Here is a 26,199-nt window from a genome sequence, read left to right as displayed (position 1 = left end):
GATGTGTATGCACTAACGTACCGATATGTACATGCGTACTGGAGTGGTGCAACGCCTTCGTCAGTTGTACGAATTACATCCTTGGCAAAGCGTTCCAAGTATGCCCGCGCGTGTGCACCAGCAAATATAGTATACACATGCACAAACTTTTTTAACAAACGAATTGTCTCATCCCGCTTCCGTCCCAAGTTGTTCGTCTGCGTTTTACACTTACGAACGTATTGGGAAGCGCGGGAAGAGATAAGTACATTACATATGTGTGCATGGCAGTACGTGTTCGTACTCAAAAACAATTTTCAAACTCCTGGCGTGCCGGAACACACACCACCGGAATGATGTATGCCTTGGGTGTTATATGCCTTCGAACAGATATTCCCCGCGCACTGTAAAATTTTTAACTTTTACACTCAGGCGGAGAAATGACGCAATTGGAAGGTATATAATATGTTATGTGTACAAACTCGCGTGGGGCAGTCTCCCTCAGCGCATTGCATTCTTGCTCACAATGCCAGCGCTTTTTTCTGTTAAAAAGAAATAGTCAGAACGGGAATTTTTTTCGCCGGGCATGACGTTCGTAAAACTTGCGGGGAATTTATTCCTCAGATGAGTCGCGTTGGCACGCGCATATTCACAGGTACATACCTTACTGTGCATTTGTACACGCTACTGTGGGGAGCAATTTTCCGCGCAAATTTCGCGTAGGGCCTAACACATGAACATAAACACGCGCGCAAGGACTGAAGTCACTGATTTTGCGCTTTCCAAATGCAGCATTTTTTATCTCACAAATGGGAATCAAATTAATGAACGCATTTTACATTCATTTTAAAAACGCTTTTTTACGTATTTTTTTTTTTTTTTTTTTTTTTCCCATACTTGCTTTATTTGTAACTACATATCGTTATAATTTTTAAAAAAAAAGAAAAAATGGAAAATTAGAGGAACTCCTGCGATCTGCGGAAATGCCCCTCTCCCGATTGTTTTTTTTTTTTTTTTTTTTTTCCCCCTTTTAGTGCATCCTTGCACATGCAAAAATTGTCAAAATGGAGAAGATCGAATTTGTAGGAAGGTAAAAGTCCCAATTGTATTCTTTTTTTTTTGCACATACACGATAATGATGGATGACGGGGTTTTTATGTGTTCACATGTTTGCATTTATGGCAACTATTTACAAACACTGGTTCGTTCTTTCCCACTCGAAGCATTTTCAAGCTTCCTACCCACTGGCGTACCCCCCTCGTATTCATTTCCTTCGCTTACATTGTAAACCCTATTTGGATGCTTCCTCCCTTTTTGCTTAAATTTTACCGATAGCATAATCCTTTTTAGCTGGAGGAACTCTGCCTCCCGTTTGTTCGTGGGACCAAATGGGGAATTATTCTCCACCAAAAATGTGCACAACTGTCGTAAAGTTGCAACGCGCCCAAGGGAGGGAATACAACGGTATGTTCAGCCACAACGCTGCATACATTTAAGTTCATTTTGCCGGTTCGCATATGGGGTGTTGTATCTTCACATATCCCCCCCGTTCAATTCCTTGCAATTTTATGTTTAACGTTTTTTTTTTCCCGCCATATGTTTATATTTACTCTACTTTGGATAGGCCCCTGCGGAATTGTAAAGTGTACGCTGCACAGCGCCTATAAGACGTGGTTAACCATTTTTCACGTGAAAAAACATCTGGGGGATAATCCAAAAGGGGGAATAGAGGAAACGTACCCACTGCGGTATTTAAGCGTACGGTTTATTTGCCACACGCGGATTATCACAAAAAGGGGAATTTTTTTTTTTTCTGAACAAGCCAAAACGTTGCACATTATGAAATTGTTTTATTTTTTTTTTTTTTTCCTTTTTTCCACAATGTTCTATTTAGCAAAAAGGAAAGTTTACAAAATGAGGGGGTGAAGATAGCTGGGGGGGGGTTTGCTCCTTCCCATGTGCTTCATCTTACCAACATCACGTGTTTAAAGAGGAAAGGTGTAAAGGAAAATTCGCTTATTTGGGGAGCATCCCCAGAGGTGCAATGCAAAAAAAGGGTAGAAAAGTGAATTACGAACACTTTTTGTCTAACTAGCACCCTTATGTGAGCACTGGACGGAGGGTCCTCGACAAATGCGTAGTACTATACATCTGCTGGATTCTTCCATATCATCGTGGAAGCAGTGGAAATAGTGGAAGACGGGCAGGAACTCCCCCATTTCGCATATCCACCTGCTGATTTGTTACGCAATAGGTTTAAAAAAAAAATACAGACCATTGTTTTGAACCAGAACGAGGACGCTTTACATAAAATTGTAAATTGAGAAAACCTCAAAAGTGGGTAAGAGCTGTGTTAAACTAAAAATTCGTTGGGGGATAAAAAAAAAAAAAAAATTAATAAGACATACACATATCTGTAATTTTGCTTTAGAAGGGCACAATGTGAGTAGACAGGGGGCACGGGCACATACTCTCGTATACACGCCTCCATTCATTCGTGTGCATGTGCGTTTGTGTATATTCACGTATAAACGCCTTTTTTTTTATTGACAGCTGCTTAGTGCGCGCCTCCTGCGGGTCGAGCAGCATGCGAACACGCTAAGCTTTTAAAAAAATTGTTTCCATTTGGTGCAAACAGAGGGGGGAACAAAAAAAAGGGGTAAATAGAGGGGGGTTGGAACAGACGGGGCAAAATGGCGTAAAAAGCATCGCCACAGAAGCCTAGCTACCAAAAATGTCAAAGAGGAAGAGTTTACCCAAGTTGTGCTCAAAAATGTTGAACTTCTTCATTTCGCCGACGTTCTTTATGTGCGACGTGTCCACGGCTTCCTTGAAATTGTTAAGGGTCATTTCTTTCGCTTTTACATAATCGGGGCTTTCGTTATCGCCGTTTTGTTCGGCGGGGGAAGCAAAATCTTTGCTAAACACTTCGCTCATATTTTTTACCACGCTGTTGTTATTGTCGTCGTGGGGCGAGTGTCCCTTCGGGTAACTGCGTTTATCCAGTTTTCCCAGTGGGCCATTTGGGCCATTTGAGCCATTTGAGCCATTTAATCCCGTTTTGCCATTTTTATTTTGTAAATTTCCCCCATCCGCCTTCCTATCAACGTCGTACGGTTTATGCTCATTCACAACTTTCAGTATTTTTTTATTCTTAACATTGGGGTCTTTGGCATATTTCTTCTTTATCTTTTTGGCAACATTTTTGGCGTCTTTCCTCACAATTTCGATTTTGTCATTGTCTCTGGTGGATGTATGCCTGCGCTTCTCCCGTTCACCTCGTTTGCCCTTTTTTTTGAGCACATTATCACTGCTAGCACTTTTGAGTTCTTCCGCGGGGGTTCCTGTATCGGCCTGCTTTTCTTCGTGTCGGTCATTTGGTGCGCTTGGACCCGTCCGTTTCACATTTGTGCGGTTCTCATCTGTGTTTCTTCCTTCCCCACGTGTGGAATTTTTTTCCCGTTTGTCATTTTCTGGGCCGCTTGAAGTGCTGTCCGATTTGGTGTCCTTACTTAGAGCAGGCACTTTGCCGGAGTAATCCCTCGTGTTGTTTGGGTCAATAATCTTTTTTATTTCCTCTCCGGATAAGGTTTCTTTATCGAGTAGTGCAAAGGCTAAATTGTCAAGTTCCTTTCTGTGCCTTCTTAGGATTTCTTCGGATAAGCTTTTGCCCTTCTCTACCAGCGCCTTCACCTCTACTTCAATGGTAGAAATAGTTTGAGCTGATAATCGATTTGATGAGTATCCATCTCCCATTCTTTTCTTATAATTCAGTGGGCCCAACTTGTCTGACATTCCCCACTCCGTTACCATTTTGTAAGCAATTTCGGTAGCTCTAGAAATATCACTAGAAGCACCACTACTCGTTTCAGATTTTCCAAAAACGATTTCTTCTGCAGTTCTTCCACCCATACAGACAGCCAATTTTGCTTCCATTTGGCTTTTAAAATAGTTGTGTCTATCATCTACTGGTATTTGTTCTACGTATCCAAGGGCATTGCCTCTTGAGATAATGGTAGCCTTATGTATTGGGTCCGTTTTGGGTTGAAGAAAGTACGCCACGATGGCATGTCCCGCTTCGTGATAAGCAGTAATTCTTCTCTGATGATCAGACTGTCTTAGAGATTTTCTCTCTGGACCCATGGAAACTTTATCTCTAGCTTCGAAGAGCTCCCCAATGGTGACTACACTTTTTTTATTTCTAGTGGCTAGGATGGTTGCTTCATTTACCACATTTTCTAAGTCAGCACCTGAAAAACCAGGAGTCAATCTAGCTATTTTATCAATATCTTCTGCTTTTAAATCACTTTTAATTTTTTTGATATAAATTTCTAGGATCCTTTTCCTTCCATTAACATCAGGTAGGGGGACATAAACAATTCGATCGAATCTCCCAGGACGAAGTAAGGCACTATCTAGAGTATCAATTCGATTGGTTGCACCTATTACCATAATATGGACGGTGTTGCTAAAACCATCCATTTCGACTAACAACTGGTTAAGAGTTTGATCATGTTCTCTCTGACCAGCACCATTGACAGAACCGGAACTTCTTTTCCCTCCTATGGCATCAATTTCGTCAATAAAAACGATCGATGGAGCAACCGACCTTGCGTGTGCAAATAATTGTCTTATTCTTTTTGCCCCTTGGCCTACATATATCTCGATGAACTCTGGCCCGGACGTATAAATATATGGGACATTTGCTTCTGTGGCTACTGCCCTAGCTAGCATGGTTTTTCCTGACCCTGGAGGACCAACCAGAAGAACCCCCTTAGGCATCCTTGCGCCCATTTCTTGGTACTTTTCTCTATTCCTTATAAAGTCAACAACTTCGAGGAGTTCCAACTTTGATTCATCAATTCCAGCGATTTCTTCAAATCGGATTGGCCTAAAATGGGGAGAGGAATTTTTCTGGGACTGATCTTTTAAGGATACCTTTTCATTTTCACCTTTTTTATTTCTGTCATTTCCATAGGGCTTCAATGATGCTGAACTGTTGCTGGTGTTAAAATTGGAGCTGTTAAAATTGTCTTTGTAAAATAATTTATACGTTATTATGGTCATGAAGAAGGGCCAAATGGCAAAGCCAAAACATATGCCCAGAAAAAATATCATAAAATAATTCCATTTTTTATTTCTCTTTTTGTTAAAGAAGTTTTCGTAATATTTGTACTTCCCATTATCATTGTTTGATTTTTTTGATTTCCTTTTGTTCATTCCTGACGCCTCTTTGTTCTGTAACAACGCTGAATTTTCCTCATCGCAGTTTTTATCTGACCCTGTTGACACGAAGCTTTCATTTTCATACTTGGCATTCATAATTCTCTTCACCGCTTTTTGGTAATGCTTAAACATGTGTTTCGTCTACAGTGGGGGACGGAGGGAGGAAATAAAACCGCGGGCGAGTCGCATAAATATCCACACATACGCCTACATGCGCAGGTGCTTATCGTGACTGGCTTCTACACACGTGTGCATCTATTGTGGTTTCCCTCTCGGAAGATGGGTGGAGGTGCGGGGATACCTTCTCTCCCTAAAGTGACAGCACGTGGCAGCACCTGGGAGGGGCTATCATGCACCGTGTGCCCCAACCTGACGCGTGCTCGTCTGCTGCAAAATAATAAGCCTGTTCGCAAATTGCTGCTTTGGCCTATCCAAATGTCCCTATTTTTTTTTTTGCGCTTTAAAAGTGGGGCATTACACTGGCGCGATGCGTGTACATAAAAGTACCTGCACAAAGGGGACGCTTCCTGGGGGGAGTAAAAAACGAGAACCTCAGAATGTTCACTCTTATTCCCATCAAAAAAGGGTAGCCCTGCATTCACGCATACAAGGACGCTGGTACCATTTGGTTATTTATTCGGATGTACGGCTGAGGAGCTTCAAAATTGCTGCCATTATTTTGTGACAATCCGCTTGTGCCGCTTGTGCCGCTTATACCGCTTGTGCCGCTTGTGCCGCTTATACCGCTTGTACCGCTTGTACCTTTGTCAAAATTGCGCCATACAAAAATGTCATGTTTTGTGAAGCATTATTTTTTTTTTCTCTTTTCGTTGTGCTGTTCGGCAATCCACTTGGTCGGGATTTTTTAAATTTAACCCACACGGTGTTATTACCAGTAATTGAGTGACACTCTCTCTTATTTTTTTTTTTTTTTTTTTACACCACTACGCAGTATGCTATATATATGTACCGTTTCAAGCGAGGAATCTCCCTCCCGCAAAAGGGCCGAATGGGCTTACGTTGTGAGCCCTACTATCTTATGCTGCGCTCGAACTGAAGAAGGGATATAACCTATGTTAGCCATAAGCCAAAGCGGCACGCCTCATTGTATAGCCCTCTGATCATCGCAAAATGGTATGACACATTGTATCCTTACCTCCTTATCACGCCTTGAATTATTCAAATTTGGTGCAACTGCGCCCGAGTGAAGGTTTACGTAAAAAGCGTTTTTTTTTTCCTAATTAACTGCTTCTCCGCAGCACCCGTTGAATTTTTGTCAAGTGGGCAATTTTTTTTTTTTGTGGGACCCCTCCATTTGGTATGTCACAATCGTGTTTTACGTTGTTAGTAGGGTAGCGCCCATCTACCGTTCTCTCCCCAAGTTTGCTCCTGCTCAGGTGGGTATATTACACATACAAATGAGGTGATCCTCCCATCATACGGTGATGCTTGTCAGCGTGCATGTGATGAAGAGAACACTCCACTGGGCACATGTCAGTGTAGGGATCCGCCGCCACGCAGTTCGCATAAACGTGTAGTCTTACATTCCCAACCTTTGCGTGTAACACTGGCGTTAGCGTTTTTTTCCTTTTTTGGGGATAAGCCCTTTGACCCAAATGAATCGCTGGAAACCTTTCTCCAAAGTGAGGCACTTTTCCGGCCTGATCAAACTAACCAATATACGAGAGCACCAAGATGAGATAATCAGCTGCATAGAAAAGGTCAAGGTGGTCAACCCACTGGTGCACTGCATTACCAACAGAGTAACAACGGAAAAGGTAGCAAACAGTTTGCTAGCATTTGGTTCTTCCCCAGCCATGATTGATAACCCTAAGGAAGTGGAACAATTTGCAAAAATAGCTTCCTGTACTTACTTCAACCTAGGGTTGCACACAAGTCAAGTAGATAACATACATGTGCTGGAGAAAATGAGACAGGAAAAAAAAAAGGAAGAGTTCACTTTGATAATAGATCCAATAGCCGTAGGGGCAACAGAGTACAGGACAAACCTAATCAAAGATATCATTGTTAAGTGCAAGCCTAATGTCATTAAAGGAAATATAGCTGAAATATTTTACCTAGATAAAGGAGAGTTCTTGGGGAAAGGGGTAGATAGCAACACTAGTTCAGCACATAACCAAAGTGATATAATTGCTAGTGCAAGGAATGTTGCTTTGAAATATAATTGTGCAGTTGTCGTCACGTCAAAAGCTGACATCATTGTTAGCCCCTGCTCAAATTATGTAGCCCAAATTAATTGCGATTTAAAAATTTTGACCAAAATTACCGGCTCGGGTTGTTCAGTTGGTGCACTCTGCGCTGCCGCAACTTCCGTTATTCCTCAGAACCCCTTTATAGCATGCACGGCTGCCACACTAATTTACAAACTGGCCGCTTTTAAGGCCTACGAAAAGGAGACCGGCCCAGGCACACTCAGCCATAAAATAATTGACAACATTTATTTTTATTCCAACAATCCGCACTTTCTGAATTTTCAAGTTGTGGACGTGTACGCGGTGAGCTGATTAGGGAGAGCTAATTTGGGCGAACTGATTTGGGCGAGCCAATTTTGGAGAGCCAATTTTGGGGAGCTACGTTTTCGCGCCTAGCACATCCTATAGCGCAACGCACAGCGAAAACGTCTTTTTTGGGATAGCTGATCTGCGCCACCCCAACACCGCGTGTGCTCCATTCATGTGGTCCCCGCCATCCCCCGAGTTCGCTTTTCCCGACCGCAACTTTGCTCGTTATTTATAAGCAACATAGTCAGATAAGCAATTAACTGGTTCGTTAAAACGAAATGGTTTCAGCCAAATGGTTGGGTTATTTCCCCCCGCTGGAACGAAAAAAAGGACTACAGCGGGGGTGCCAAAGTGGCGTACAATGTGATGCAAGTAAAAGGTGCTCATAAAAAGGTGCTCATAAAAAGGTGCCCATAAAAAGGGCTAAACTAATGGAAGGGCTCAATTGCCTTACCACGTCGTGTGTCAGCGCTTCTCCGGCGGTCACCCCGGCGCGGGCGAATTCTCCAGAATGAAGGTTTTGCGCAACTTGGAGTCCCCCCCCATGAGGGAGAAGATCAAGTTGTTGGCCCGCATGGCGTCGTTGACAGTCACTCTGATCAGCTTGCGCACGTTCGGATCCATGGTGGTGCTCCACAGTTGGTCGGCCATCATCTCCCCGAGCCCCTTAAACCGTTGTATTTCGTACCGTTTGGAGAAGGTAAAAAATGCGTTACCGCTGAGGTGGGAACTGCCAATCGCGGTGTTCGCAGTGTGCGCAGTGTGATCGGCATTCGTGCCGTTCGTGTCGTCCGTATCGTCCGTGTTGAGACCTCCCTTTTGCTTCACCTCGTCGGCGCTGTTGTACCCAAAGTTCAAATTGGCCAAATTGGCCAAACCGCTACGACGGTCGTCACTTGGGATGTTCCCCCCACGGGCAGGCCCTCCCCCCTTCCCCAATTCGACGCTCCTGTGTTCAGCGTGAGAAGACCTATCCTTGTCCAACAGTCCCAGCAGGACATTTAACTCGTCATCTGAGTAGGTATGTATGAGGGTCTTAGAATTCTTCGTACTCACGTTGAACTGTTTCATTACTATTTTCTTTATAGTGCTGTCAAAAAATCGGTTGTACGTAACTTTGTACAAGGGTGGGCAGGCAACATAGACATTTCCATTTTGTATAATATCTTTTTGAAATCTGTACAGAAAGGTGAGGAGCAGTATTCGTATGTGCTCTCCATCGACGTCGGCGTCCGTCATGATGATAATTTTTCCATACCTTAGGGGGGTATCAAAAAGCGGATTTTTCTTTTTATTCACCATTGCGTTGTTAACTTGTACATTTTCTTTCTTGCAACTTTTTAAATCATATTTTTTTTTGAGATCTTTTTTTTTATTATTGAGCATATTTTTCCCCTTGGCCATTTTACTATTGTCACAACTGACACTCAACCCGATGGCCGTTATTAGTGATTTCAATTCTGAGTTTTCAAATATCCTTTTATTATTTTTAATTTTTTCTACGTTAAGTATTTTTCCCTTAAGGGGGAGAATTGCCTGTATTTCTCTATTTCTGGCTTGTTTAGCACTTCCTGCAGCACTGTCTCCCTCGACGATGAAAATTTCATTACGATTTATGTCGTCACTTATGCAGTCGACTAATTTACCTGGCAATATGGTGGAATAATATTGATTATTTTTTGACCTGATTAAATCTCTAGCCGCCTTGGCTTCCTCATCACTTGCCTTAGCCTGTAATGCCTTCAAATAAATTGTGTTGAGCAAATTCGGTTCGAAATCGAAAATTTCAGACAATTTCTCAAAAATGGCACTTTCCAAAATGGGTTTTAAAAAATGGGAACCGAGTTTAGTTTTTGTCTGCCCCTCAAATTCTGGGTTATTCATTTTGATCGACAAAATGGCTGGCATTCCTTCCCTTATGTACTCTCCTGGTATGTTAACAAAATTTTTTGTTGCCTCATTTTTTTTTATATTATAATTTACACACCTGCTGATGGCATACTTCATCGCATCTACGTGGGTCCCTCCATCCGTCGTATTTACATTGTTCACAAAGCTGATGATGTGCTCATGGTACTGACCTTGCGTCCATTTCATTCTTAAATCGATATGAACATTTTTCTGGTGACAAGAGATGCTAATAACTTTATTACTGTCTTTGAACAGACTTACTTTATTTTTCGTTAAGCTTTCCATGTACTCGTTTAGCCCTCCCTCGTGCTTTATCACTTCGTAGGGGTAGAAATCCAGGTTGTTGTGCTCCGCCGCGGTATCCACAGCATCGGTCTTTCTTTCTTCCGCAGCGTCCACCGCATCCGCTTCACTCCTCTTGGGCAAATGAACTGACGCCGCAGCTTTCTTAGCCGCCCTTTCATCGTAAAAGTAGAAACTCAGCCTGTCGTTCAGATAGGCCAGTTGGTGGATCCTATTTTTTATCAGCTCTGCATTATGCCTGATGCTGTTCTTAAATATGTTGTGGTCCGGCTTGTAATGTATTTGTGTTCCTCTCTTGCTAACTGGGCAGTCCCGAACACTTAGCGGGGTTACTACTTTTCCCTTTTCCAATTCGATGCTGTGAATTTTGCCCCTTCTAAAAACCTTTACTTTCATGAAGCTGCTCAGGGCGTTGGCAACGGACAGACCGACTCCGTGGAGGCCGGACGAGAATCTGTACATTTGGGATGCACTTTTTTGGGATGCTTCCTTTGTGTTTTTTTTTGGGGAATTTTTTTCGTCCAACTTTTCCACCATCTTTAGCTTGCTCTTCAGATCTCCCTTCTGCTCCCCCTTTGCGCCCCGTTCGTCTTCCCCGACTTCAGCGCTCAGGCCTCCCACGGAGGTTCTTCCCGCCAACTCCGCAGTAGCTTCGTCATCGACAAACTTCGCCCCGGAATGCAAAACAGTCAGAACGGTTTCTAGAGCAGACTTGTTTGTCTTCTCATGAATGTCACAAGGTATTCCCCTTCCATTATCTTCTATCGTAACACTTTCATCATCGTGAATAACAATTTTAATTTCATTGCACTCGAAGTTGTTATATTCGTCTACCGAGTTGTCAATAATTTCGAACAATATTTGGTGTAGCCCTTTCACGTCCGTGTTTCCGATGTACATACCAGGTCTCTTCCTCACTGCTTCAAGTCCCTCCAAAATGACGATGTCCTTTGCGTCATAGTCGTTGCAGCGGACGGGACGACGGTTTTTGTGCTGCTCTCGTCTCTTCCCCTTTATTTTATCCGCCCGTATGATATTTGTAAAAAAGGAGTATTGTTTTCTTTTCTTCATTTTTTTCCTATCAGATAATTTTCTTTTTCGTGAAAATGTTGCCATGTCACTGGGTGGTGGTGGACAGGGTACTTTCCCCCTTACCTCCCTTGTGAGGAATTTCCATCCTCTCAGACGGCCGGTCGTGGAGATGCTAGCGCGGCATGTTTTCCCCTTCGTACGAGTCAGCAGGTGTTCCACGAGGAGGGCGAAAATCGGAAGGGACTTGGCCAGCCGCATGTTCATCATAAGTCAGTTCGTACGCTACTGAGCGCGTTTGATTCCAGCCAATTGGGGGAAGCAGCACGAATTACCTCCTCCAAGCCCCCGTTTTCTAGCATCAGGGTGAAACTTCTTTTAATTCTTCTCTTCCTTTTATTTCTTCTATTCTATTCTTTTTATTTTATTTTATTTTTTTCTCTCCTTTTTTTTTGGCTGTCCCCCCTCTCCTGATTCACTCCCATGATCAGCATTTCATTTCAGCGCAAAAAATGGTTAACCCAAGTGTCAGCCCGGAGGTGGGTAACAAAGCAAAGAGGCGAAATAACGGCCACACAGTGAGTACCATTAGCGGAATGTTCAATTCTGTGTGCGAAGAAAAAAAAAAAAAAAAGAAAGAAAAATGATACGCATTAATGCGAGAGGACTAAACCCTCTGTATCATGTGGAACGCCTCATTTTTAGAAAAAACTCGCTGTGAAATTCACAACCGTTCACCTCACCTTAGGTCACCACTATTCCCCTTTAAACGCACCTACACCTTTACAACTTCGCTCGAGGGAATCATCACAACAAAAAGGGTAGGAAACGAACTGTTCTTATTACCCCCTTTCGTTTAACATGGCCATAAATGCACTAAAAAGAACAACTCCATTTAGGCATGCAAAGTGGACTCGGAGAAAAAAAAAAAAAAGTCTACCCCAATTTCGGCACAGTATCGCTGTCCCGCCTATCTTATTGGACTCCCCAAGAGAAAAAAAAAAAAGACAAAAGGGGGGAGAGGCGCAACATTTTTTCCACTCCCTTCGCTTTAACATTAATGCGCATAATTATCTTGGACGGGCTGTCACATGCATGATGTGGTACCAAAAAAATGATAACAATATTTAGACTGCTTTTCTCTTTTGTTCTCTCCCAAAAAATTTACCGTCACAATGAAACTTAATCAGTTTTGCCAACTTTTAACGTTCCAACGGCAGTCATTTTACCTACTTGTGAATGTCGCAAGAGGTGTACGTACAGATTCTCCCCCACAGTGTGCACGTGTGTATATACGCCTCCGCGCCGTTTCTCCTATTTCTGAAAAGCGCTTGGGGTATGCTCTTCAATTTTGCTCCCTCCACGTGCTGCGGGCCGAGCGTTTACGCGTATTGGTGGGGTAGGCTTAAACCAATTACTTACCATCGTATTGATGAGCAAATACACTCACGCAGTCACGCCTACACGAATGCTACCCTGTTTAACCCACGCCCACATCGCAACGCATCGCAAAAATGGCTTCCCTCTCAACAATGGCACCCCTTTTTCTTCTCCTAATTTTGACCATTTGTGTGCAGAGCATGGATCCAACAAAAAAGGGGAATGAAAATTTCCCACAGAGAAATCAGACAAATGAAGAAACCAACTTTGACTCAGCATTCCCAGCATTCAACATACACTACAATGTTGAACCGAAGGACTGGAGGCACATAGAGTTGGTAGAAAAGGAAAAAAAAGACTTCCTACTTGGCATTAAAAACGAAATAAGATTAATGCAAGAGGATAAAAACAAAATTAATTATGTGCTCAATGTTCAGAAGCAGCAATTGGAAGAGTTGCAATTTTTGCTAAATCGCATGAAGCACATTAAAAGGAAGAGTCCCATGGGAGAGGGGGAAGAAAAACACAAAGTCGACCTTCTTGCCATGCCGCGGTACCTAAGGACTGGCACTTTTTTCAGCGTTGATACCCTTGGTGAAGAAAATATACTAAGGTCGTTTAACGAACTACACAATTATAACTTAGACAAGTCCAGGTTAACAAACCGGGGGAGTTTTTATCACAGTTTGGCAGAGCAGTGGATTGGCTAACGCCATGAAAAGGGGGAGGAAAGGGGGGATTCAAAATGGATTTCCAAGATGGGCGCCTCGGGGTGCGTGTTATAAGGCTTTTTTTTTTTTACCCATTTGATTGAGTTGTGCTGAGGCAAGAAAAAAAAAAAATGCCTCAACTGCGGTTAAGCAGTTGGCCTCTGTCTTCTCGCTTTCTTAGCTGCTACCCTCGCTTCGCCCCATTTTGTTGCGCACTTTTTTTCCAAATGTTTGCAAAAAAGGCGCACAGCCGCGGATCAGAGCACTGCTCTTCTGTGCGGCCATGCGCTTTTGGCGATGCCACCCGTTGAAGGCTCCCGCCAAGGGGAGCCGCTAAACGTTTTGTCAAATCAAACTTAAAACCGTTTCTAAACTGAAACGATGAAAATTGCGAACTGTGCAGTGCGTTTTAATAAGTGGGAAAAAAAGTGGAACAAAAAAATGGTACAACAGGAATGGGGGGAGAGCGATCGGAAAAAAAAGGGGAAAAAAAGGGGGGGAAAAAATTGGAAAAAAAATTGAAAAAAAAGGGGGGAAAAGGGAAAAAACGAAAAAATTCGAAAGGATTCCCCCATGGGCATGCACGCAAACAGCTGTACACGAATTAGCGCTAACGCTGAACAAAGGCATAAAAAAAAAAAAAAAAATCATAAAAAGGCGAAGTAGCTACGAAAAGGAACGGGCAATCATCCGCTAAACTGTGGATGCCATCACGTGTGTGCCTTCCCACTGCGCAAAACGCCTCATCCGATTTGTTACACTAAAAAATGGAAGGGTTTCCCTGGGTGAGTACCTCCCTGGGTGCGGACCTCCCTGAGTGTGTACCTCCCTGGGTGAGTACCTCCCTGGGTGTGGACCTCCCTGAGTGCGTACCTCCCTGAGTGCGGTCTCCCCCAAGTGGTACACACCTACACGCGGAAAAGTCAAACTCCCTTTTGGTGCTTAAAATAAAAGCATTAACGCAAAGCCATTAGCTATATCTGATCCTTATATATAGATACAAAACGATCTGAAGAACGATAATCTCGTAGAGTACGAAGAGAGCAATTAGCAGCACGTACGTGGCAGTAAAGTGAAAAACGACAATAAAAATAATAATCACAATAATGGTTATGATTAAAAAAATTAAGTTAATGGAAAAAATATATCTGAAATGAAGAATAGGGATGCTGTTGTCATTCCCTTCGTTGTTCAAAATGGATGCAATCGTTCTTAATAACTCATCTTGCAAATACTCCTTATTGGAGTTATTGTTAGCGATCCAATTAAAATCCTTCTCGTCTTCTATTTTGGCTGTCCCCGTTTTGCAAATGGTACATAATAATGGGTCTAACTTATTCTGCCCCAAAATTTTCGACCGCAGGGAACTTAACTTTTGTGTTTTCCTCCAGCTGTACCAGCATCTCTTATGGACACAAGCTGTGCATACAGAACAGCATGATATTAGGTAGGAGTTTTCCAAATTTTCCTCTAAACATATGAAACAAAATAATTCTGCTTTTTCTTCTACTCGTTTATTCCTTTTCGTTCTGTAGTGTTTTTGCTCCTTTGCTTGTGTGTCACCTGAGAGTCTAAAATAATTATCGCTTCCTCCCATTTAGCCGAACTGAGTGCTAGTTAAAAAAAAAAGGCTTTTCCTGTGGAGCGCCCGCATGGGGGTGAGCATATAAAGATTTCTCTCGCATAAACGTAAACACCGTCTTACTTTTGGTGATTACGCTTTGGGGGATGAACTCTGCACGCACGGGTAGATTATATGCACACGCGGTGACCAGAGGAGCGGAAGAAGCGACTGACAAGGGACAATAATGCTACATATTTTACTACTCCTATTTTGTGAGCCTACAAATGTGCTTATTCTGATTCACAACGTTTCTTCGCAAGTAGGGGTTATCTGGCTAAGTCGTAAAGGTAGCGAAGCGGTTTCTTCTGTGCTTCGAAAAGGGAGGTTGCTCTTCGTGGAGCCCCAATATATTGACGCTTACAAGTTGAAAAAAAATCCGCATAAAAGTGAGCAAGTTAATATATCCTCAGTAACTTGCTGGCATCCCTCAAACGCTGTGATAAAAATTCGCGGGTTAAAATTGGTCTCCCTGAAAAAAATGCCCCTCAGCAGAAGCTTTCGCAAATTAAAAAAAAAAAAAAAAAAAAAAGAGCTAAACAGGTTGAGCATACCAAAAGGGGGAATCAATATGAACGAGCCAAAACGCGGTGCTAAAAAAAAAAAAAAAAAAAAACAATTTCTTCAACTTGCACGCTCTACCTCGTTGCAAAGGGAATGTTCATTTTGACACGTTGGGCATAGGATAAGGCTTCCGTCGTCCCTACGCGAAGTGCGGCACTTCGGAAAAAGTGGCCTACATGGCAAACGTGGCAAAACAGGTATGTTCCAAGTGGGGGGAAAATTCGATGCTTTCCCAAATTGTCGAAAAAAAGTGAACTCAGTTTTTATGGCTGATCGGGATCGAGATGAAGAAAGGGGGGGTACCCAACAGGGTTGCATCTTTTTTGTTGCTGCCCTCCTGACGGATAGTCAAATCGGATATGTACAGAGTGGCTCAGTTTTGTTCCACGGGTTAGACGGATCTCTTCAGTTTGGCAGAAACGTGAAAAGAGAAGAAGAAAAAAAAAAAAAAAAAAAAAAACGAGGTTTATTACGCGTTTTTGTTTTTTCCTAGGAATGGGCAACTTTTATTGATGGTGAATAATTCCATGTAACGCTGCTCAATTGATTAACAGAATGGGGGGGTACTACCCTTTGTTTCCTTTTCTCCCTTTGCTGCGTTACCATGGTTGTTCACCCAACGCACATGAATACTGCTCAGTAGACCAAAATGACCCCCAACACACGCTCATAAGAATTGGCCTCCCCTCGTTTACCACACAAAAAGTGATTTCATTCGAAATGGCGGTCCACCAAATAGGCACCACTTGAGAAGACCACCTTAACGCAAAGTGGCACTCAGACTGATTGGCAATCCCAACTACAGCAGTCCGCTCTTCACCACAAAAATCCACACTTAACCGTTTGGTTTGTCTAAAGATTTAAAAATCCCAGTCATCATATAAACAGTTTGGACTTGTTCACAAATGTGTGGATGAAGAAAGGGACCATTTTGCTTTGCGTCGAAGGAAAAAAAAAAAAAATGGGACGCAAAGCAATCGATATGACGATGGGAACAAGCGAGAAAATGTAAAGTGTAAGCACATCGCAAGGGGGGGAAACGCGGCCAAGTAGCTAAGTAGCCAAGTGGCAAAACCGCGTAATCGCAAAATGGGGAATTTAAAAAAAAAAAAGGCACACTTCATCAATGAATGCTTTTTTCACATGCACACACAGGGGGGGTAGAAATTGAAAAGAAGGAAAAGACGCACGTAGGGTAATATATGTACGTGTAATCCCACTGGCCCCCACCTGCTGATCATTCCGTCTAACAGCATGCCCCTGTATGCTCGTTAAACGGTCGACCTTCGTGACAAATTGCTGAGATCCTCCGCGCAGAAATGCGGTGGGTCCACTCGAACGTGTAATTCGAACGTGCAAATCGAACGTGCAAATAAACATTATCGAGAAGGCTTGCAAACGGCTTCGGCACCGTTCACACAGCATTCGCGAAAAAATAAAAATGAAACGAAGGAGGGACTCAATCAAGGGGAGGATAATTACAATAAATGAAATTGCAACGTTGCAAAGTTGCAATGTTGTGGAGGGTCAAAAAAAAAAAAAGCACAGGAATCTCGGAGACACACATGTGCAAAGGTTGCAAAAATTGGACACGCGGGGACAAGGAAAATTTTGCCACATCGATGGGGGGTGGTGGGGGTTAATCGGATAAACCGCGTTCGCTTTATGTAGGTAAACCTTTTCCTGTCGCATCTTCAATTATCCCTGTGTTCATATTTGCTTATGTGTGCGCATGCACAAGAAGTGAACCTGCTGCCCATTTCGCCCTATGGTCGCTTTGAGTAGGTATGGTGTTTTTTTCCCCCAACAATTTTTTTTTTCTCTTTTTTTTTTCTCTTTTTTTTTCTCTTTTTTTTCTCTTTTTTTTTCTTCTTTTTTTTCTCTTTTTTTTCTCTTTTTTTTTTTCTCTTTTTTTTCTCTTTTTTTTCTTTTTTTTCTCTTTTTTCTCTTTTTTTTTTCTTTTTTTTGAGTCTCCCCCTCACGTATTCACAGCAACATGGAGGGCGTAATAATTCCGGGGTCCTCCGCCATGGAGTACTCGGAGAAGTTTTCCTTGTGGTCAAATGAGGGCAAAATGTCATTATGGATGAGGGAGTCTATCAGCACGTACAGTTCGGCGTAGGGCAAATCAGTCGGCAAAATGCATCTCTGAATATAATCACCAAAGATGTTCAGGTAGGGAATAATCTGCTCCTCACTTTTGATCAGGGTTAAATAATTTAAGTGGTGCTTTATACAAATTTTGTAAATATTCACATTTTTATGGAGCATTGGAATGTTTAATTCAAGGATGGTTTCCAAGTCATGCAAAATGAACAGGATAGCATCTCTACAGAGATTAATTCTGGTATCTTTGGTTTCCATTGTGGTCGGATTAATCTCATTACTGCTACTACTGCTGCTGTTATTATTTTTAATTGGAAGTTCGTTCGATTCTGGATATTCATTTTTGTATTCATAGTTATTTAAGTTGTCTTCGCCAGTTTTTATGTTCATTTTATCATCCTTAGACCAACTGTCTTCATCGCTATCTTCGTTAGACGGTTTTTGTGAATTTCTAAATGCAATGGCTAGCTTTCTTGCACCTTCGAAGCCGTATTTATTAACAGAAAAAATTCTTTCAATTCGCTTACATTTTTTGTATGCTTGTCCTACCCATCCCATTCTCTGTGGAGTCGAATTGAACCACACTCCTCTAACCTTTGGCATGTTTTTGCTCATAGATAGATACTTTATTCGTAATTCTTCTACAGACGGTCGGCTAGTTTTCGTTGTCTTACTCACACAGTTGGGATTGTTACTATTTTTTTTTTTTATTTATAAATCTATCCCATACTTCTCCTCTTATTCTTGCCTTTTTCCATTCGATTGCTAGCCTTTTTGCTTCTTCACATCCATGTTTTTTTACTGCAAAACTTTGAGCACATTTAACACCGTTTATTTTGTGTTCTCCAAACCATCTCTGTGAATTTTTGTCGTAATAAACTCCGGGGATTCTCTTAAGTTCATCATTTTCTTCCTTCATCATTCCTCCCTCTCCTTGAGCGTCTCCTTTTCTTGACACATTTTTTGTGTACCCTTGAGGGTTGTGTGTGGGGCAGTTGGCCAACGTGCAGATGGATATGTCAATTTCATTTTTTGTTCTCGATCCTGTGGGGTTCGATGGTTCGTTTGGGGCATCACTCGCCAAACCGACAGCCTGGTCGGTAGCTGATCCGCCAACCGTGCCGCTAACCACGCCGCTAATCGTTCCGCTGACCGTTTCGCTGACCGTTTCGCTAATTGCTCCATTAGCAGCCTCTCCTTCGAGTTGCTCCTCCTTTCCCTTCGGCACCATTCCACCGCTGACCAGCTGCTGACCAAAGCCCTCAGACATACTAACTGGGTCAGAGAAATTAGAGTTGCACATTTTTTCATCCTTAACTCGGACCATACCATCGTATATGTGATTCTTGCTGCTATTATCGCCACTGTGTTCATCGTGCATATTATCATAGTCCACCTGTCCCTGTGAGAGTCTTCCCAAATTTAAGTTCAAACTATTGGTTCTGTTCAGCAAAAATTCATTTTCGTTCTTCACGTCATTGGGGTGCAGCATCTTATGTGGGAACTGGTGAGTCACGTCGGCTCCTTTATGATCCGAAAGGGAGGAGGACATTTTCCTTTTCAAGAAGAAGCTTAAAAATTTTCCATTCTCACTGTGGCTCTTACTTTTGAATAGGATCTTTTCATCAAATTGGGAGTCGTTAGCCGCTTCTCCTTGTTCCTTTTCATTGACTCTGTCTGCATACTCCTTCGCAGCGCCCTCCACCTGCTCGTTGATTCTGCCTTCCCACGGTGCGTTATCGTTAGCACTGCTGTTGTTCTTCGTAAGGTTAGCACAGTTCGTACGGTTTGCACTGCTGACATGATTTGCGCAATTTGTGCGACTCGCGCGATTGGAAAGACTCCCGCTGTGATCATCGAAACCGTCGACAACCAGCTGGTAGGGCAAATTCGGGTTGCTGCTAAGTGCATCGCTGAATGGAGTTCCCTCGGAAACCACCAACAACTCGTTCTTCTCCCCATGCACCTTATTATCTCCCATTTTTTTATTCAAGTTAATAATATTTTTATTTCCTTTAATCACTTCCTTTGTGAGGTACTCCATGTTGTTGGCAGCATTCTGAAGGGCTTTTACCCCCTCTGCGTCGTTCTGTCCCTTCACATTCAAAATATGATTCTTACTCTTGTGGTTCATAATTTCATCGTTGCTGATATCCTGGTCGACCAACTTCATCGTAGTGCTGTTGCAATCATTCATGCACGTCGCGTATGTCGTGGGTGTGTTGTTGTACAAGCTATCCAAATTTCTCTTGTCCGTTTTTTTTTTCTTCTTCTCATAAGAGCTGTAATTATTTCTGTGCATTTGTGAGCTCATATTCATATTGCTAGGAATACTTTCATCCAAGTGAAATTTGCTTGTCAACGTATTGGAAGAGAGGTCATTCAAGCTGTAGTTGTTGGTGCTTCCCTTCAGATTTTCATTGCTATAGCTGCTGCTCGTACTGGTACTTAGTAGATTACTTGGTAAATTCGAATTCAGCTTAAAATAGTTGTCATTAATCTGTTTCAACTCGTTACTTCGCATAAGATCGGCTAAGTATAATTTCTGCTTCTTCTCATCATTTGTCAAATCATACTTCTTAATAAATATATCATCCGATTTGAACTTGTTCATATTACTTGACATTTCCCTACCCTCGTCATATTCGTTTCTCACGGTAACTAGACTAAGATCTTCCACGTCGTTGTCTGTTCTTTTTTTTGTGTATACACTTTTGTTCGCTTCCACAGATGGGTGTGGCTCATCCTTCATGCTGACGTACTGCGCAGATTGCTTCTTCTCATCGGGGTGAAATTTTCCGCTCGCGAATTCTTCAGTGTTCCCGTTCGTTTCTGCACCCGCTGCGTATCCGCTTCCGAGGTTGCTACCCCTGCCAACATTGCTATAGAGAAAGAGGCGACCATCGACACTTTCGATTACCTCCCTTCCGTACTTATCCATCTCTTTGGCCATTTCGCCCTTTCTCGTGGCTACTTTCTTCAGTTCTTCGTGGCCATTATTCTCCTCCTTATAATTGATGGGTCGTTTTCCCCTCTTGAGTGTTCCACCACCCAAGGGTCCCCTCGTCAGGCCCTCTTGCACCAAACTGTTATGTGTTACGCTGCTAATGCTGTTGCTGTTTAGCTCGTCTACGTAATTTCCTTCATTCTTTCCACTACTAACAGCGCTACTGTTTGCACTACTCACGGCGCTGCCGTTATCGACACCACTCATTCCATTTCTTGCCCCCTCGTATGTCTCGTACTTTTCGCTAATACCTTCACCACCCAGTTGCAACGCTTCGTCTTCTCTACCCCTTTCGTCAGTAATATTCATGCTTCTTTTGGATCTTTTGTTTCTTCTCCCCTTAGCACCAAAGTTTTTGGTGTCCTTCTTTCCATTCATTTCGTACAAATGCGCCTTACTCTCATCATAAGCATAACCAGGGTTGCCCCCCAAATTGTGTTCCTGGTGGGAGCCCATCATCTGTTGCAAAGTAGAATTTGTGTCGAAACAATCGTTCGAATTGGCGTTTCTCATTTCATCGATAGCATAGGAATTGTGTTGAACTTTGAATTCGTTTTTTCTGCTTCTTCTGAAATTTTCTCCCTGAGTGAAGTGGCCCAATCGTTCGCGTTGGTCACTCTGCTGCACAATTCTCGCGCCACTCTTGAGGTCACCCTTGGGGAGTCTCTTGGTGCTATTTCTTGTCCCCACTTTTGCCCCATTTCTTGAACCGCACTTGGAGCCACCTTTTGATCCGCCTTTTGCAACCTCTTGTTGCGCCGCTAGCACCTCCACGTAGTCCATTTGGTGCAGTTCGTTCTGCATGGCGTCCCCTTCTTCTTCATGCAACAGTTGCATGCAACCATTCTTATCTCCAAAAAAGGAGCTCTCTATCGTATTGAGCAGCTTCTTCTTTGTAACCTCATCAATTTTGGAGTTATTTTTTATGTTAAAGAGGGCTTTGCATATTTCTTCATAGTTGTTCATGTAAAAGCCATTTTTCTTCTTCGCAAAATTATCCACCTCCAGCTCTACATTGCTTATGTCTTTCGTTGGTGCAGAAGAAGGGCCACTCTTCAAATAGTCTCCTTTATTCGTAGCTTGTTTCAATTTTCTTTTAACATCATTCAGCGCGCTTATAAAATGTTCATTCCATTTATTGCAATAATTTTGTTCATCTTTCTGTTCGTCGTCATTTAGCTCTTGCGTATCGTCTCCCACGTGAGAATTATCCTCTGCTTCCACTTCGTACACCTCCTCCACTTCTCCTTCGCTGTTATGGCTGTACCGTTCATGCACGTATCGGGTTTGGGCGTTATTTCGCGTGCCACCACTGCGGGATGACTCTGGTGGGAGGTTTCTCAACATATCTACTTGGTGCGACTGTCGAGATTGACCAGATTGGCGAAATTCGCGTGATGGATTTTCCTGACCATGATGATTGTGCTGCTGGTCGGAGTAATCCACATCGCTTCTTTCATCATATTCGTCAAAAATGTTATCCCCCTTGGTATTTCCAGCATCGATCAATTCTTCCTTCTGAGATTTGCCCCCTTGGTATCTATGCGGATCCTTCATTTCGAAATTAGCCAACTCGTTTCTTTTCTTCGTGTAGCTTCCTCCATCTTCACCATTCGTTTCAACATGAGCATCTGAGCTTACATTGGCAATATTAGAACATTCGTTGGACTGTTTCAAGTAGCTGTATTTTTCTCCTTTCACATTTCGAATACGTGATGAAAACATACCTCGGTAATTCACCTTTGGGGGAACTTCCTTGCTATAGTTTTCATCACAGTTATATTGGACCGCTTCATTTGCTCGTCTCGTGTCAATCCCCTCCTTTGTGTACATCCCGTGATAGTTGTTGCCACCTTGGTTGTTGCTGACTGCCCTCCCCTCATAATTTATATTAACCAATTTGGTACCCGTTTTTGTGTCATGATTTTTTTTATTACTGCCTTGTACAAGTCCACACAAATTAGAGATTGCACTGTTAACGGAGAATACATTGGGCGAATTTTCTCGATCTTTATTTGTCTTCTTAACCATGGCAATGTTATAATTGGAGAAAGCTGCTGCTTCTTCCTCGTTGTGACCAACACTCATCAGGTTACTCTCCCTCTCTGGGTATTCATCATTCTGATAACTGTCATTGTTTTCGTGAGACTCGGTTTTATTCTTCCCCATTTTGCCGCCACTTATGAGGTAGGTGGGGTTACTACAACTGCTACTACTATTGTTGTTATGACCCACTTGGTATTTATGCTCTCCTGCCCCGCTAGAATACTTCTGTTGTGATTTCATGAATTCGATAGGGTTCCCTGTGCTGTTAACTGCATAACTGCAGTAGTCGTAATTATTCATAGATGAGCTCCCCTTCCTTATGCATTCGCCATGCTTCTGAAGATTAGCTTCGTTAGAGGTACTTGACCCGGACACTTGGCTGCCACCTTGGGTGCGATCATGGCCTGGGCTGATTTTATTACTATTTAGTGCCACCTTCGGGGAGTTATTTTCATGCATGATGTACATCCCCTTTGAGTAATTTCCCTCCTCTTCATCATCCCCCACAACAATGTTTTCCTTGTTCTTCGTCAGTATGGTCTGCTTCTTATTTCCTCGTTTGTTTACTACCGCGTTCATCTTGGCACCACTAGGAATGAGCATGCTGCGCGAATCGCTAGCGCTATTTATATCTACGCTGACAACCTTCTTGTAATTTTCATCATGGTTGGTATTCGCCTCAGAACCTTCCGCAATACTTCCCATGTTGACGCCAAAGCTGATGCCCATGCTTCTCTCTACTCGACTACCATTCTCCCCACTCGGATCCTCTGCACGAAGTTTATTCAAATCCTGAATTACATTCTTTACATAATTCACATTGTTGTACTTGCTGAGGAGCCCCATTTTGAATTCGTCTCCTTCGTCATTAGCACCGTCACCAGAGAGTGTCTCTCTATTGAGTGTGTACACCAGGTCCATATTATCCAGAATTTTCTTCGCAATGTCGCTACTGAAATATTGCTCTTCCTCATTAGCCATGAGTTGTGTCCCCTCCACGGATTCATTGGAGCCACGGGATCTATTCCCGTTATCTACGCAGTAAAGCGTTTCTCCGTTACCATCACCTGAGTCGTATTCAACACAACTCGGTGCGCCGTCCATTGTACGCTTCGGTAGATGTTTTTTCTTTTCCCTCAGAGGGTCTTCAAAATGGCCGCTTCCACCATCGTATACTTTTTTATGCTCCACAAAATGGGTTACCCCGTTGTTTCCTCTTTCTTGGTAAGCACTAGACGATTCGTTGTACCCCTTAACAAAATCACCGCTACTCATCTCAGCGCAGTGCTTTTGTTTGTCCTTATGGAGGAGCTCATCTGTGGATACTTGACCTAAGCCATTTTGGCCACTTGCATTCTCCGCATACATCGTAACTGCTTCGCTCAAATCTGCATTCGAATTATTTTTTAAAATTTTCTTATACGAGTTGATCTCTCTATCCTGTACTTTCTCCTCTTGCACATTACACTTCATGCTGAACAGTTTCATTAATGATTCGTTTAGATTAGAGTCGAAGTCTGTTCCGTCCTTGTTCCCTGCTTCAACAACACGGACACTCTTTTCATACATGCCTCCTCTTGCATTCTCATTTAGGTTGGTTAAATCTTTTACATATGCATAGCCGTTATTAAACGTTCTATGGTACACACTTCCCTCATTGAATACAGCATCTGTTCTTATGTTTCGATTTACTGGATTTCCCAAATTGTATGGTGCGTCCTCATCCTCATCATCCTCCTCCTCTTCGTCGTCATTTCCTTGCTCGTAATAATTCGAATAGGGCAAATTTCCCTCATTCGTAAATTTTTCACCATCATCGTTGTTGTCCGTATTGTCTCCTTCTCCTTTTCTTTTTAACTTTTCCATCTTTGACAGTTCTTCCTTTGCGCACATTTCATCATTCATTTGTTGAAACATTGGCACGGATGAGGGGTACACAGAGAGAGGGGCGAGAAAAATCCAGTTGAGTTATGCGATCGTTTGGAGACACTTGAGAGAGGGTGTCACGTGGAGAGGGAGAGGGGATCTACACGTATACGTAGCCAACTTATGGTTTGTAGGCACATGCATACAAATGATACGTAGGCCAAGCAGATTTCGATCGTGCGCCAAAAAAAAAAAAAAAAAAAAAAAATACATATATATATATATACATATATATATCATTAAAAAGGCAGTGTGTGCGTAGCTATTTGCATGCACACAGGCGTACAGAACGAATCGATCGCGCGGTACCCTTCCGCTAAAGGTGTGCATCAAACGGTTTATCTTCCCTCTTATTATACGCACTTATATCGCTAAAAAATCGTAGTATTTTATTCTACACCAAAACAAACAAATTCTGATGACTGTAGTGCGTGGCGCCTGAGCGACACTTTGTGGGCTTGTACAAGAGTGGGCAGTGGAAACGGACAGTCTACACGGACAAATGCGCATAAGGCGTGCACAAACAGGGCCGCATAAACAAGCGTTCATATACAAGAGAGCATGTACAAGAGCGCACGTACAAGAGCGCACGTACAAGAGCGCATGTACAGGAGCGCACTCGCAACAGTGCATGCACAAACGCCGTACATTGACAGATGCATGCCCTGACGCAGAACCTTTAATTAAGTGAAAAATAAACACAGTCATGCATTAATTTTTAAGATTGCTATGCTGGAAAGACAACACCGAGGGCTGGCCGCATTGTGGCTTTCCTCACCAAGCCGTACGCTGCTTTTCTCTATAGATATATGCACATGCACAAATATAACTATTCTCTCGCAACATAGGCGGCGGAAAATGGAGAAGCTGAAACAATGGTGCAATGAATATTCAAAAAAAAAAAAAAAAAAAAAAACACTTAAACGTGGTAGCGTAAAAAAATGTGACACTTTTACCTTGACAGAAGGATTGATAAGTATTTCTTAAGGTTAAAAAATCTTAAAAATTGTAAAGGACACGCGCGCGAAATTTTGCGAAAGTAACGCGAAAGGGGCACGAAAAAGGGGGGAGGGGAAAAAGGACAAATGTGAAGTAAATCATACGCATCGAACTATGTGCAGTCCCGCGATTGGCCTATCAGCGCAACACGCGCGCGCCCTTTTCTCCCTCACAGGTTGTAGGTACGCATGTATATGCAAATATGCACGGAGCATGCATAATGGTATTAATAAGTGCGTTAATACGTTTGTTAATAAGCATGTTAACAATTTGCTCGCTGCTCCCACACATGGTGATATGCAACTTGCTCGTGAGTATACTAACAATTTTGATAATAGAAAGGGCTGTCCCCTTTTCTGGTCATTAGAAAAAGACACATATAAAGTAAAGCTGCATGCGCGATGGGCACATGAACAACTGAAAGGCTACATGAAAAAAGTCATTAACAATGTTTTATAAATTTATTTTTGACAATTTATGGTGAACAAACGTATAACACCGTTAAGGGGGGGAGGGGCGAAATGGATAAACAATAAATGTGAAAAAAAAAAAAATAATAAAATAAAATAAACGTACAGAGTTATTTGTATATTAAAAAGCAACTCCGGAAAATTACACAAAAATGCACAGTTTGTTGCAACAGTGAATGTATTCTTATATACTTTGCAACTGTCGAATAAATGCACATTTATGTAGGGGGTGAATGCTTTCTGACATTCTTCATAATTATACTGTTCAACAATTTTATAAATTTAAATTTTTGTAAGCCACACAGGTGTGTATTACGATGGGAACAAAAAAAAGGTACATACCTCTTTAGAGTGATAAAAAAAAAAAAAAAAAAAAAAAAAGAAAAAAAAAAAAAAGAAA

At 42.4% G+C, this 26,199-nt stretch overlaps 6 protein-coding genes across 6 annotated transcripts; 2 read left to right on the top strand and 4 right to left on the bottom strand.

Annotated features, from left to right (window-relative positions):
• Window positions 1-2,700: 2,700 nt before the first annotated feature.
• Window positions 2,701-6,000, bottom strand: PCYB_146540 (cell division protein FtsH; the record flags this gene model as incomplete). The annotated part of the gene is made up of 2 exons (XM_004225124.1): window positions 2,701-5,346; window positions 5,950-6,000. 2 exons carry the CDS (start codon window positions 5,998-6,000, stop codon window positions 2,701-2,703), a joined length of 2,697 nt encoding a protein of 898 aa, XP_004225172.1.
• An 821-nt stretch (window positions 6,001-6,821) lies between these two features.
• PCYB_146530 (hydroxyethylthiazole kinase) lies at window positions 6,822-7,730 on the top strand (the record flags this gene model as incomplete). Its single annotated transcript, XM_004225123.1, has 2 exons — window positions 6,822-7,500; window positions 7,564-7,730. 2 exons carry the CDS (start codon window positions 6,822-6,824, stop codon window positions 7,728-7,730), a joined length of 846 nt encoding a protein of 281 aa, XP_004225171.1.
• A 480-nt stretch (window positions 7,731-8,210) lies between these two features.
• PCYB_146520 (DNA gyrase subunit b) lies at window positions 8,211-11,012 on the bottom strand (the record flags this gene model as incomplete). The annotated part of the gene is made up of 2 exons (XM_004225122.1): window positions 8,211-9,373; window positions 9,449-11,012. The coding sequence occupies 2 exons, from the start codon at window positions 11,010-11,012 to the stop codon at window positions 8,211-8,213; spliced, it is 2,727 nt and encodes a 908-aa protein (XP_004225170.1).
• Window positions 11,013-12,547: 1,535 nt separating this feature from the next.
• PCYB_146510 (hypothetical protein) lies at window positions 12,548-13,060 on the top strand (the record flags this gene model as incomplete). The annotated part of the gene is made up of 1 exon (XM_004225121.1): window positions 12,548-13,060. Exon 1 carries the CDS (start codon window positions 12,551-12,553, stop codon window positions 13,058-13,060), a length of 510 nt encoding a protein of 169 aa, XP_004225169.1. The 5' UTR covers window positions 12,548-12,550.
• Window positions 13,061-14,032: 972 nt separating this feature from the next.
• PCYB_146500 (hypothetical protein) lies at window positions 14,033-14,623 on the bottom strand (the record flags this gene model as incomplete). Its single annotated transcript, XM_004225120.1, has 1 exon — window positions 14,033-14,623. A coding segment is annotated over one exon (588 nt), but the record flags the coding sequence as incomplete, so codon positions are not given.
• A 2,608-nt stretch (window positions 14,624-17,231) lies between these two features.
• Window positions 17,232-24,309, bottom strand: PCYB_146490 (transcription factor with AP2 domain(s); the record flags this gene model as incomplete). Its single annotated transcript, XM_004225119.1, has 2 exons — window positions 17,232-18,020; window positions 18,082-24,309. 2 exons carry the CDS (start codon window positions 24,307-24,309, stop codon window positions 17,232-17,234), a joined length of 7,017 nt encoding a protein of 2,338 aa, XP_004225167.1.
• Window positions 24,310-26,199: the final 1,890 nt, after the last annotated feature.

Source organism: Plasmodium cynomolgi, chromosome 14 (genome assembly GCF_000321355.1).
Source record: "Plasmodium cynomolgi strain B DNA, chromosome 14, whole genome shotgun sequence".
Lineage (NCBI taxonomy): Eukaryota > Apicomplexa > Aconoidasida > Haemosporida > Plasmodiidae > Plasmodium > Plasmodium cynomolgi.
This window is presented reverse-complemented; position numbering and strand designations above follow the sequence as displayed.